This window comes from Falco punctatus (assembly GCF_963210335.1).
Source record: "Falco punctatus genome assembly, chromosome: Z".
Classification (NCBI taxonomy): Eukaryota; Metazoa; Chordata; class Aves; order Falconiformes; family Falconidae; genus Falco; species Falco punctatus.
Window position 1 is genome coordinate 73877797 of NC_137586.1, and position 14677 is coordinate 73892473.

The 14677-nt window shown below is 37.7% G+C and overlaps 1 protein-coding gene across 1 annotated transcript in view; it reads right to left on the reverse strand.

Annotated features, from left to right (window-relative positions):
- SHOC1 (shortage in chiasmata 1) overlaps positions 1 to 14677 on the reverse strand; it is a 57671-nt gene that overhangs the window by 11789 nt on the left and 31205 nt on the right. The window contains exons 12-18 of the mRNA XM_080371072.1: positions 11336 to 11443; positions 9398 to 9635; positions 5573 to 5603; positions 4277 to 4397; positions 2745 to 2814; positions 2023 to 2201; positions 1413 to 1518 (exon numbers count right to left, since the gene is read on the reverse strand). Coding sequence (XP_080227198.1) covers positions 1413 to 1518; positions 2023 to 2201; positions 2745 to 2814; positions 4277 to 4397; positions 5573 to 5603; positions 9398 to 9635; positions 11336 to 11443 — 853 coding nt within the window. The remainder of the gene's footprint in view (positions 1 to 1412; positions 1519 to 2022; positions 2202 to 2744; positions 2815 to 4276; positions 4398 to 5572; positions 5604 to 9397; positions 9636 to 11335; positions 11444 to 14677) is intronic.

Genomic DNA, 14677 nt, shown 5'->3' on the forward strand with positions numbered 1-14677 from the left:
TTCTTCCTTTCATGACTGTGCAGCACAGGGAAAGAAAACGGAACGAAAACTCCCTGATGGACATTGGTATGATCCTAAATTTTTCTGAGTGGATGAGAAATGCCAACAGAACAGCCTCCTGTTAACAGCGGCGTTAGCAAAGACTCACTGAATGAACATCACATGCTTAGGGCTTTCAGGGAGTCTTGGCTGACTAAGGAGGGAAGCTGAGAAGAGACAATGATCACACTACTTGGCCTCATCCCTAGGAACACAAGAGACCTAAATCTGAATCTGTCAGCAGTAAGTCCTCTAGAAACTTGCATGGACAGTGTATTCAGACATTAACAAAAGAGTGAACGGTAAGCTTTTCTGAAACTATATAGTGCGCTGCTCATCTACTCAATTACTTCACCAGAGCTAAAAGGAGCTAGCGAGAAAGTAGCAAAAAGCATTCCTGGCTATTTAGCTTATGGTCAGGCTCAAGAGAGAATATGGGCAGGTCAGAATTTAAAAGTGCATGTCAAATAAATGTTGAAATTTTAAATGTCAAACATATATGGGTTTTTTTTCCCCCTATTGAACTGTCATTAGACACAGTTCAAAATTGGCTTCAGAGCTCACTTGAGGATACAGCAAGGATCAAAACTGGCATGTCTCTTCAGCAACATGGTGAAATCAACCATCTGTGTTCTGGCACTAGGTTTAAAAGATGATGCTTCTCTGTCCCCTATTTATATTTTTTTTCTCCCCATGATAACAGCCACTTTCATCAGGTATTTATTACAGTGAAAGCAAAATGCAAGAAAATTATGTCAAAGAAAATAATGCACATATGCAATTATTTACAAACATGAAAATTTTTGCACAAGTTAAAGAGTATTCAAATCCAGTGTATATTAGATCTGAATTTTAGAAATAAAGTAGTTTTTGTTTTTAACTTAGCCTTTCCCAAAAGCTGTGATGCATCAGAAAATGTGTCTGTTTTATTGTTGTTTGGTCTGGTTTTTTTCGCATAGCTCCAGTAGTTAAAAATCAAAAACTCCAAAAGCAATTTTTATGAAGAATTGAATACAAAGTCTTCCAAGCGCCAAGAAGCACTAAAGCAAAAAATGTTCTGGGGTAACATCACGATTTTCAGGTAAAAGTAGACAGTTTAAAAAGTTGTTTTGATTAAAAGTGCCAGCTCATTATTAAAATAAAGAAACTGGCCAATTCCATTCTGGTTGACAACTGTGTGAATCTATAGAATTAAGCTATCAGCTTCAGCAGAAAAATTATCTTCATGTCTCTTAAAATGCTAATAGTGTAATTGCAGTAATGTACCTGATAGTCAAGTAGATGGCTACTACATGGTATATTAGGACAAGATACATGTCCTGGAAAACTGAAAATAAATAGTCAATAAGATTAAATATATTATTTTCACTCACTTGGATTCCAAAACCTGAAGAATATCTGGCATATTAAGAAGACCTTCAGTTGTCAGAAATACGTATGGAATCTGTACTTCCAGAAGAAAGGAACCACAGTGATGCCCTGAAACATTTTGTGTATGTAAGATAATAGTTTCATAAGCAAAAATCTAAACATTTAAGTATTTAGCTAGATGTGTGTTTTAAAAATGCAGCTTTTATTAATCCCTGAATGTTTCCATTCCATGCCTTCCTGCTCCCCCCACCCCAAACTCTTCTGTATCTCTTTGAAATTAAGCTTTAATTTATATTCCTTTAGATCTACAGCAACATACACTTAGGATGGCGAAGGGTGGATACGGCTCGTAGTAACTGTAAACAACCTGTGAGCTTGGCACAAGTCTTCTATCAACCAACATTTAGTACTACATCCTGGCCAAAACTAACCTCACACCCTAAGAAAAATGCCTTCCTGTCTTTCTGTATAGATAAACCAGCTCTGTTTGCTTAGCTTTAGCCTTCATAATTTGTTACTCATTCTCTTCCACAGACACATGAACATAGCATTTTAGGAACCACAGAATGCTTTCCTTTCATATTGTTTGTTACAGTTCTGGAGGGCACTTACCCATTTGTATTGTTTCAGGGAGGGTGGTTTTAAGAGTCATGTAAGTAACATTGAGATTTTTGCACAGATCCTTCCAGCAAGAGTCTTCAGAATAATCATATTCCATTACTAATGAGAAGTGTGTCCAAGGGAAGTCAGCTCCAATTTGCTGATTATGTACAACCACACAGGAATATCTACTAAGGCTTAAAAAAACAACAAAGTATTAATAAAATTAAGTTCAGGTAGAACTACTCTGAGAAGAAAATAAACACGTTTTCACTCTGAAGAATTATCACTGTTTAAAGTCTGTTTATAGAAAAGTATTTACCCTTCCCAAATTTAAAACTATAATATCTCTAAAAATTAGCTTTTAAATTAAAAGCTGTACTTCCCCTCCTCCAGTTATCTACTTGAAGTATTCATGTTTTCCTGCAATGTCATAATTTGCCATTATCTCTTTTATGCTCTTTCCTCCCCACCTTTTCCCAAAACGTGCAAAACAAAACAAAAAGTTAAAAACACGCAATTGCATGTTTTCTAAAAGTTCCTCTGAGCTTCACAACTAAGCATTTTAGCGGAGTGTGAACAAAATTCTCCCCTCCCAGAGTGAAGATGTACAGCCATATTCTCAAATTTTTCCACCAGACTAAAATCCCATGGAAATGAACAAAAGTAATGAAAATTTCCTGTGTTAGTCCTGAGTAAAGACTTTGTTCTCAAAAATCAACAATTTAACTTACTTGCTTATGATATCTTTGCAACTTAAAATAGTTCTTTTTTTCTCAGAATTCAAATCCCTAGCTTTTAAACCTGCATAAAAAGAGTTAAAATCTTAATCAAACAAATGAGTCTCTGCAGGTATAAATCTACGCACAGCAGTAAACAGCAAATGTGGAATAACACAGAATATTAAAATTTCATGTATTGTGTTGTCTGTCTTGATGAAATTCTACATAATTTAATTTGTATTGCACTGGTGGGTACACTGATTTAGAAACTTCTGTTTTGAACCCAAGGAAGAAGTGAAAAAGTTTCATGTCTTACAAACTCACAACCTGATTACCTTAAAATGAAAATTAAAAGGCTAGTGCAAGAGGAAGCATCTTTTCCCCTTTGCAATTTAAATTCCTTTACACTTTCTGTACAGCTCAAGTTTCACAAGTATGAATGGAAGATGTGGTTAAAAAGCGATATTTGCGTAACACAAATGACTCTTTTCAAAAGTTTAGTTAGTTGGATTGACCTGTGTTTGCAACCAAGTCTTAAGATCTTAAAACAAATAAAATACTTTTCATTAAATATTATTGTTATTAAAAGCATTGTGAACATGCCTCTTCCCTTTCAAAACATTCTAAAAGACAGGCTTTCTTCTTTTAAGAGCACAGGAAATTTAACTTTACTTTTAAAGGCAAAAGAACAATACAGTACATGACACTGTTGATAAGGTTCAAGCAAGAAGGAGTTACAAAAATGGGTTTTAAAAAGCACTATGAAAGGAATCTGTGTCTTCCTCTAAACATAAGTACAGGCTCAAATAACAGTCTTCCTGAAACATGTTTGTTTTACAGCTGAATCTGCAATGTTGACCAAGCTTTTGTACAAAAAGTACAATTTTTTGTACAAAAATTACTCACAGGTAAAATCATGAACTGATGAAAGTGTTGCTTATATAAGTGGGGGCTGCGATACTGGAAACTATTTTTTTTTCCTTGAGTTTAATAGATTGCTACAGCTTATGCTTACATATTTAGTAAATTAGCAAACAAAGTCATCAACAGATAGCTAAGGGAAATCATGATCTGTACCAAACTACTCATTTAAGGTCTTATGCCAGGGAACTTAGTTAAGACTTCTAAATGCTAACTGTTCTTAGTAAGTTTTCAAGGAAGAAAACTTTCGACCACCCATCAGCTAAAAACAATGAGACAGTCTGACCAAGACAATAGGTGCAATTATAATTAGGCAATGGGCTACCCACATCTCCTTTGTGCTCTGTTAAATAAATCTTTCACCTGACAGATGAACTATCATTCTCTTGCAACAGAAAACACCACACCAGAAATCTTAATCAGAGGAAAATAAAATTACAAGAAAGAAAGAAGGCTGACGGAAGATCTAGGAAACAGAAATCAGTGAGAAAAGTATGTAGAAAGGTTCCTGATGAGGAGAAAAGGGAGAAAAACCTGCAAAAAGCATACAACAGCAATGCAACAAAGCACAGAATAACAGCCACTTTTTCTTTCAAAGATGCACATAAAAATTATTTATTTACCTTCTACTCTAAATAAAGTCTGAATGAGAGCAGCTTTTTCCATCTCAGAGTCCATCCTTGTTATGATTAGTATCTGGAAGAAGGCAAGTAAAAGAAACTCTAGTATTGTAAAGAATTTGTTCTTTCAACCTGCATACATCTTTCTTTCTCCTTTGCACAGAAAGCACAAGATTGACTAAGCAGGTGGCAAGAATGGAAACCTTGGGGTCTTCCAGAAGAGCAATCATAGAATCATGGAATCATAGAATATCTCAGGTTGGAAGGGACCTGTAAGGATCATTGAGTTCAACTCCCTGCTCTTCACAGGACTACCTAAAACCAAACCATCCAAAAGCATCATCCAGATGCTCTGCGAACTCTGACAGGCTTGGTGCCATGACCATTTCCCTGGGGACCCTGTTCCAGTGACCAACCACCACCTCAGTGGAGAACCTTTTCCTGATGTCCAATCTGAACTTCCTCTGGTGCAGCTTCATCCCCTTTCCTCATGTCCTATCACTGGTCATCAGAGGGAGATCAGCACTTCCCCTCTGCTGCTACCCTTGCAGAAGCTGTAGGCTGGAATGAGGTCACCTGTCAGCCTTCTCTTTTCCAAGCTGAACAGATCAAGTGAGCTCAGTGGCTCCTCCTAAGTCTTGGCCTCGAGGCCTTTCACCACCTTGGCCATCTTCCTCTGCACACACTCTAAAAGTCTGATGGCCTTCTTATATTGGGTGCCCAGAACTGCAGACACTGCTTGAGGTGAGGCTGCACCCATGCACTGTAGGGTGGGACACTCACCTCCCTCGGTGAGCTAGCTGTGCTGTGCTTGACACATCCCAGGACATGGTTGGCCCTTTTGGCTGCCAAGGCACACTGTTGACTTATATTCAACTTGCCATCAACCCAGATCCCCAGATATCTTTCCGCGGGGCTCTTCTCCATCCTCTCCTCCCCACATTGGTATGTATAACCATGATTATCTGGTCCTAGGTGGAAAATCTGGCACTTGGTCTTATTAACTTTCATATGGTTGGTGACTGCCCAGCTCTCTACCTTATCCACATCTCTCTGTGAGGCCTCTCTACCCTCAAGGGAGTCCACAGCTCCTTGTAGTTTAGTATTGTTGGCAAACACAATGTACACTTAATTTCTGTGTTCCAATCATTTATAAAAACATGAAAGAGCACTGGCCCTGTAACTGAGTCCTGGGGAACCCCACTGGTGATTGGCTGCCAGCCTGATGTAACCACATTTACTATAAACGTTTGAGCTGACCCATGAGCCAGTTGCTTACCCAGCATATGATGAACTTGCCTGTGTGCTGGCTGTTTTACCCAGAAGGATACTGTGAGAGACAGTATCAAAAGCGTTATTAAAACTCAAAACCACTACATCTACTGGCTTCCCTTGGTCAACTAGATGGGTGACCTTGTCATAAAAGGAGGGTAAGTTGGTTAAGCAGGATGTTCCCCTTGTGAACCCATGCTGGCTATTACCAATGACTGTGTTGTGTCTCAAGTGTTTTTCAGTAACTCCCAAAATAACCTTCTCCATAATTTTATCATGCACCGAAGTGAGACTGACAGGCCTGCAATTGCCAGAGTCTTCCTTCTAGCCCTTCTTGAAAAATGGGACAACATTTGCCAGCTTCCAGTTCACTGGGATGTCTCCAGACTCTCAAGGTTGTCAAAAAATCATGAAGAAAGGTCCCGTGATGATATCGACTAGCTCTTTCAGTACCCTGGGATGAATCCCATGGGGCTCCATAGATTTATGCCCATCCAGCCGGAGCAGCAAGTCTTGAACAAGTTCAGGGCTGGCTGGGAGTTTATCATTGCTCCAGTCACAGCCTTCCAGGCCAGGGCTCTAGGGGTCCCAGGACTCGTCATTGGTGTGAAAGATAGAGGTAAATGACAACATTAAAAGTCTCTGCTTTGTCTACATCCCTATTTGTGAGGGATTGGTCTGTGCAACAGACCAATGTTATCTCTGATTCTCCTTCTGCTGTTAGCATATTTTAAAAAGCCCCTTTTGTTGTCCTTCACAGTGTTGGCCAGCTTGAGCTCTAATTGAGCTTTGGCCATATGAATTGTCTCCCTACAGTGGCAGTGTCTCTGTAGTCCTCCCATCACCTGTCCTTGTTTCCAATGTCCATACACTTTCCTTTTCCACCTGACTCTTAGAACAAGATCCCTACTCAGCCAAGTGCTCCAGTTGTTTCACTTCTGACACTTTGGAATTGCCTGCTCCAGTGCTCGTAAAATATGGCCCTTAAAAAACAACCAGTGTTCCTCCACCCCAATACTTTCAAAAGCAGATTCCCAAGGGATCTGCCTAACTAGCTCCTTCAGCAGCCCCAGGTCTGCTCTCCCCACATCCAGGGTAGAGGTTTTGCTCTGGTTTTTCTCCTACCAGCAATGACTTAAACTCAGGTGTATGTGTGCATTATTGCATGAGTTGAAGAAACAATATTATAGGAAACATCAGTATTGGAATTCAGTTTTAGGAACAAAGCTGTTCTAGAAGAAATCTTAAACTGGAATATTTGAGTCAAAGTAAAAACGCTAATTAGAGATATTATCTAAAGACATTATACCACATTATTACTGTTGCACTAGACAGATTATTATGGTCACATTAGAGGCATTATCCCTATGGAGGCAAAACTTAAACTGAAGATATCTAAATTCAGCCTGCAAGATGGTGATGTACTGGAGGGAGGTCCAAGATGTACTGCTGAACTAATTAGAAAGATTTTCCAGACCATAGATGGAGTACACTGAAGTGTTCCTGCCAGAGATCGCTTATCTATGAGACTCATTAAATACTGCTTAAGATGAAAACATTGAAAAGGATTAGAATCTACCAAATTGACACAGTTTAAAAAAACCCACACTATCAGAGAAGGTGTTTACCTTGTCCAACATTTCAAGACTGAACTTGTGCTACATAATCAAAGTATGTAAAGAAGAATAGGCACACACATATAGGGTTTACACCATACTTTCAGACAGGATGATCTCTGAACCTTTATGTATAGACACTTTACATGGTGCACACAAGATAAGATTTTAAGGAAGCACATGGCACTGTCTAACTCTTAAATCTTACAGATGCAAGATAATTGAATAAGTAAAAATGAAGAGTGTGTTAAAGCTTGTCAGAAAAGAACTTCTGGATATCAGTCAGCCTGACCAGCTCAAGACAAATTTCTGTTTCCATATGTCGGTGCACAGAACAACCATCTGAAAACCCACTGGCTCCTTTCAAAGCAGTTTTGGACAACTGCATTTTAAAATGCAGAACTGCTTTTTCACACATAATACAACAGTGTATTTATTACATGTTGTTGTGAGCTAGGTGACATTTTCTATCTAATCATTAGTACAAAAGATAATGAAACAATGAGTAAAGTTCAGGTTATTCTATTCTGTTAGCAACTTCTTGCTTACAAAGAAAACATCAGATTATAATCCTGCATCAATAAAAATTTTGGCTAATAAAATTATAATCAGATTATTATATCTGACATCATTAACTGATGCTGATGTGATGTAGTAGAACAGGAAATGGCTTATTCAGTACAAATTTTACTTCCTATTAAAACCACAGTACTTCTGCCTATCCTGGCTCATTAAAACCTGTCTCTGAATGCTAGGGAAAGGCAAACAATTTCATAATTGGGAATAAAATCATATACATATTTGTACATTGTATGTGTGTGTGTGCACGACCTTAAGTTTAAGTCAAGCAAACAAGTCAAAACTCAGGAGAGTTATAGTTAAAAATTTTACAAATCATATCTAGCTGAGTTCAGAAGAAAAGCAGAATTGTCACTGAGCTGACAGTAAGATAACAAAGTTGTCATATGTCTCCTAGTGCAGCATATTCCTAGTATCACAAAGCAAAATATGTAACTATTTAAGAAGATCATGCTGAAATCAGTTTAGAGCATCTATGAAGGACAAACACCAAGACCATCAACACCACTTTGTTTTGGTTGCTTCATTTCCATTTTAAATTCTAAAAGGGTGTACAATAAGATATTATATTTTTCTTCTCAGGAAAATTTAATCAAAAGATGTTCAGAGCTCTTTGTGCAACTCTTAACAGAAACAAAAGGAGAGTGGTGAGGCACTGGAACAGGTTGCCTGGAGAAGTTGTGGATTCCTTACCCCTGGCAGTGTTCAAGGCCAGGCTGGATGGGGCTTTGAGCAACCTGGTCTAGTGGAAAGTGTCCCTGCCCATGGCAGGGGGGTTGGAAGCAGATTATCTTTAAGGTCCCTTCCAACCCAAACCATCCTATGATTCTATAAGAAAGCTCCAGGAAGTGAAATATGGAAAGAAATTAAAACAGATGAAAGTAAGCTTGAAGATTCATCTTTTTTGGCTGTGTGTTCAGTAGCATAAATTCTACTCCAGTCAGGACACAAAATATTACATGTTTTATCCCTTCTGTTTCATTGTACTATTAATTTATTCTGTAAATAAATAATAAATATTCTGCAAAAGAAAATAATTTTTTTCACTGCATGGTATCACCCAAAATATTCACATATCCTGAAAAAAAATTATCTTTGGATACTTGAATCTCCCCTACAACTCTATCCTCCATGCCATAACTATCACTCATGGGTATTTGCTTCCTACATAATTATAATGGCAGGAGATTGGCCTGATACATGGGTTAAGCAGAGGTCGTCTATAGATAACAATACCCACACAGTCCATGATGTGTGAGCTTTGAGCCACACTGTACAAGTACAAAATACTGACTTGTGCTGTGATTCTCTTTGCACCAGAAGATTGAGGCCTTCAACTAAAAGGTTATTATACACTTCTCAGAAAGTGATGTGATACAATATACTTACCAGGGAGACAAAGCCACTTGCACAAGATGAAGGCCTGGCAGTGTTAAAACTCATATGCATGTTATTTCAGGCACGAAACAAGGGGAGATTTGATCAAACAGAAACCTGTTTGATCAAACCTATTTGCTGGTTTATAAAACCTGTTTGCTGGTGGAAGTCTTAAAACTTTGCTACCCTTATTTAACAGATACTGTGAGTTGGAAAGGTAATTATAAGCCTTTCTTCCATAAACCAACACTTGTTGAAAGATGGTTTTATAATTATTCACATAGTTTGGAGCAGTTTTGTTTGCTTAGAGAAATTGTTTATATTTTTAACCTTAACACTGTGTTCCTCCCCATAAATTTGCATCCAATTTAAGATTTGATGCTGAAGCTCTGTTATTTTGGGATTTGTTTCATGCTTTTTCTGGCTGCTGTACTGTACAATCTTCAACTGCCTCCAGACATTATTCAAACAGGATTCTAAGACGGGTTTATAGATGTCCTTTGCCTTGGACAAATAACCTGTTAATAAAGCAATAAAAGAAGTAATTTCAGTGACAAAAGATAATTGCCAAGGTTTGTGTTTAATCTACATGTAAGTTTAAAATTTATGTGACAGTATATTGTGCAAAAAAGATTAAAATTTACTGGCTTACCAATCTGGAAGGACGCTGTTACTACTAATCAGGTACATAAGTGGCCTGTATAAAACTGCTATACCTCCAGTAGTATCTGCTATGTGACTCCAGCTAGAATTGTTGAACCTTGCTTTCTATAGCTGCAAATACCACCATCAGCACTGTTATATTTAACTAATCTATATAGTTTATACTAAATAACAACTTTCTTTTTATTCCCAAAGTCCAAAGCTTTATTTGTCCTGTGTTTTCTCTACTCTTCATGTTATCATAACTATCATCTCAGAATGATGCCTTTTGTATATAAATGGTGAACAATGCTGGGGTTTTTTGAAAATGCATGAAGAAAAAAATACATCCAAGATAACTATGTGATGAATCACATAGCACAGCACAAAATCAGAACAATAGTGAGGACTACAGGGCCTACTTTTTGAAGATCTTTTTTACTTGTGCAGTTTCCTGTGTGAGGTGTTGCTGGGACCTGGAAGGACAAGAGCTGTGTAATTCTGAAATATCACCTAGGAGTGCTTTTGCTACAATAGAACAGAGGAGGAAGAACTGCACATTTGTCTCCCTCCCATCTTCCCACATTGTTTATAGTAATTACAGAAAAGAATTCTACTTAGTATTCTACTTATATATGCAATCTGTATTTTTCTTTCTACTCTTTCATGGCTACGAATATTTAAGCAGACAAAAAATAATTTCCCAACAGTTTGGTTTATGACAGATGTCTTCCATTTTACATCGATTTTAAGGAAACACCCTCCAATAAGTATAATTTAGAGTGACTGAAGTTAGATGCTCTGAACTGCCTTATCTCCTATAAAGACAGAGGGAGCCTGACTTTCCCAGAACACTCATAAAAGCTGACTTCAGCTCCTTATGAATGTATTCCAATAGATCTATCTGAAAATTGACATTACACAACAATTAGAACTTGACAAGCAGGGCATTATCATTTCAGGCATAAAACTGGGTTACAATGAATTTTCATACTCCAAATCTGAATAGTACAAGACAAGAAAAGCTTCTGTGTGAGTCCAGTGCTAAGATTTGGACTAACTTCAAACTCCCTGCCTTGTGATAGGTTAGATAATATTTCAGATTTTTCTTAAAATGCTCTCTGTTTTAAGTACAAGGAGTCTAAGAATATAGGTGTTCCACACCCATTCCACACTTGCAGAGGGCAGACTGTAAACAACAAAGGACCTGCCATGTTGCTCGGTTTCCACGCAGAGAATCCAAAAAGAATTTGTCATTCTGGGATACAAGGCAATACATTATATATGTGGAAGCTCATATGAATGCTTCTTAGGTAAATCCAAGTAATAAAATAAACAGTGGTATATTACTCATGAAGTGAGCATATATGCTACCAAAGTACAATCTGCAGTTAATTAATTTCTAATGATGGAACAGAAATAAGGAAGCAAAGGGGGCTGGATATCGTATTGAGGCTACTACACTGGAGATACACTAATGGCAAAGAACCACAGCCTACAAACATGAAAGACGGACTGCAGAATACACACAAAGCATTGGGTTTCTGGGTATCATTATTCACTATGAAAAACTAACCTAGTCCTGTGTCCAAGCCACATGCTAACAGAAGATCTCGAACTGTCACCAGCAGATGCACCAGAGCAGCATGTCTGAACAGCATGATCTCCTTCTCATTTATTTTACCTTTACAAACAGAAGACATGGGTGTGGTCTGAATAAAATTTCAGAAATCACGCTATATATACGTAATCCATTTAAAAGATCCTGGTATCAGAATTTTCATTAAACACACACAGACATAACCTCCAAAGGTTGGATCTGGTGGTCTTGGCAAATAGCTTATGATATAGCATAACTTTTCCCATGTCATCTGACCCAGAACAAGTGGCACACAGGGAAGTGTTTTTCAAAGTGTAGGGATAGATGGTCCTTGCTGGAAGAAGGGTAACAATTCCCTTAGGTGTGTCATTAAACCCACACTGCCTTACTGATTTTAGTAAGGCAAACTTTAAATATACATGGAAACTGATAAATTTTCCATATTTTGGTCCATCATACAAGCCCAGCTGTTCATAATACTATTTCCTCACCTGACTAGTCAAATCACTAAATTTTTCAGCAGCACTGTAACTCCATCTAACCCATTTTCCAAACATTTCAGAACTCTTTCCAAGAAATCAAAATGGCAGATTATCTACTAATCAATAAGCAATTTTAAAGCAGTGACAACCTCAAATTGAGCTTTTCACAGAATCTTTCCAATAAATTTTAGACTATAAAAGCCACATTCTTTATGGCAAATGATTTGGACCCAGCTAGTCATCACACATAAAATGAGAAAAAATTCCTATTGTCTTCCAATACTGATCCACTTAGAGTCTTAACTTCTGATATTACCTTCCCCCCACCTAATTAACCTATCTGGATGAGAATCTTAACCTTCTTTGAGAAGATAAAATTGGAAGACTTCTGCTTCTTCTTGGACCCACAGAGTAAATCAAACAATTTATTGTTGTTATTCTGTATTATGTACCTGTTATCAATAAATCTTCAATGAATCGACTGAACAGGAAGGACTTACTAGTCTGAAGAAGTCATTTTTGAGAATTGCACAGAGGGAGTGGTGCAGTTTGTTATCTCAAGAAAGGAAATATGTCACTGCTGCAGAGTAAGGAGAATTGATAACAAAAAGCATACTTCAAGATGCTAAAAAATGGTTGAGCAAAATAAAGAATAAGTGACTACAGCTGATGAAGAAATTAGTGAATGAGATGCATTATACAAGAAAAATATTAGCTAGTTCTGTGTACTGGTATCAACATAGCTTTTAATCCAAAAAGGAAAGTAAAGCCCTCAGGAAGGAAAAATCAAACTTATGAACACAGCATACAGAAGAATTAGCTGGATACAGCATAGAAGACAAAGATCTTGCCACTCTTCTGTATCAGAGGACAGAAAGTGACTGTCTCTGTCAGTGAAGATACTGAAACTGAAGAACTATGTCCAGTTCTTGACACTACTCACCGTAAAAACTCAGTGACGAATACAGATTATTTAGAGTATAGCAAGACAGTAAGAAACCATATTTTATGATGAAAGACTGGACATTTGATGAAGAAAGAAAAGACCAACAGGGGAATAATAACCTTCTAATAGATCAATACCATCACAGTAGGTGACTGTTCTCTGTGTTCGCTGGGGGATTAATAAGAAAATGCATCAGCACACTCTGGAGTAAAGCAGAATGAGGTTGGGTATTGTGAAACTATTTTAAACTAGGAAAGCATTAAAAGAGTAAAGTTAGTTACCTGGGAGGTTTTGGAATCTCCTACACAGTTAGAGAAATACTCATTAGGAATGGATTGGATATGTTAGAATCTTTCTCATTTCTAAGTTTCTATGGACCTTTCAGCAATAAAATTCCTGTCTCCTTCTGCTTCTTTAACTGAGGACAAAATGCAAGACCTCCCTTGCACTTTTCTGTCTCTTCAGTGCAGACAATAGTAGCTAAATCAACCTGACTTTTTTTGTATTTCTAACCAAGAGCAAGATTTTACTGCTTTCCTTGAACTGTAGTCAAAGATCCACCTGCTTCATAGGTCAGTTCTGCGTTCCACAACAGTTGTTTTTGTATAACAAGGGACGGGTAAATATTATCCATTTCTCAGAAAACACTTGCCCTTAAAAGGAAGGTCCAGTAGATGGCTATTTGCCTCATCAGTATTTCAGCCATTAAACATTTTCATTGATTTCACTTCTCTAATTTTAGTAATTGATAGTATACTGCACAGTTAATCTACAAGCAAAGAGGGCGCTGAAGTTTGAATAAGCACACAACTCAGCCCAGCACATAAACTGCATTTGAAAGGATGTAAGTTTTCTTAACTTAATCTTGCACTAAAATGCAAACTCATATATTTTTCCTTGATCCTCAGTCAAAGTAGTAGTAGTTCTCTGTTTACTTTTCTGAGCAACGTTTTCCTTTCTGTGATCCACTGGTACAGATAGGGAGTTTCTCCCTCATGTTTGTGCAGATTGTGTTTGCTTATGTTTAAGCTCCCTCAAACTAAGAGAACTCTGCTGCTGAGTTTTCATATAGTAATTCTATAGACCACAGGCTGTCATTCTGTGGAGACCACTAAAATTTGTGTTTCTTGCCTTCTCTCTTATTTGTAATTTCATTATCGTTAGTTTTATTTTGAGAAAAATACATTCAGCACAGAAAGCAATAAAGCTGAGATAGCTGAAGTTTATCATGTAACTTATAGAATTGTAGAATCATAGAATCATTTATGTTGGAAAAGACCTTTACAATCACCAAGTCCAACATTAAACTAGCACTGCCCAAGTCCACCACTAAACCGTGTCCTTAAGTGCAACATCTACAAGTCTTTTAAATACCCTCCAGAGATGGTGATTCCACCACCTCCCTGGGCAGCCTGTTCCAATGCTTCACCACCCTTTCAGTGAAGAAATTTTTCCTAATACCCAGTCTAGGCCTCCCCTGGTGCAACTTGAGGCCATTTCCTCTTGCCCTCTTGCCACTTTTTATTTGGGAGAAGAGACCCTCACCCACCTCACTGCAACCTCCCTTCAGGCAGTGATAGGGAGCAATAACATCTCCCGACCCTCCTTTTCTCCAAGCTAAACAAGCCCAGTTCCCTCAGCCTTGTGACATAATATAAAAATGCGGCAGGTAGTAGACAGCCTGCTACATTATGCTTACAACTAGCTCTCAACTATGAGCCGTACAACTAAAAAAATAACCCAAAATACCCAATAACCTTCTGAGTCTTCCTCAAACAGTCTGTATTTTGCTGTGAGGTTTTCCTGACCTTTTCTTTTATCTATAGCCAAAAATCTTCATAACGGGTCACTGATTCTGCTGGCTTTTGTTTTCATTTTTCTGCTTTTATA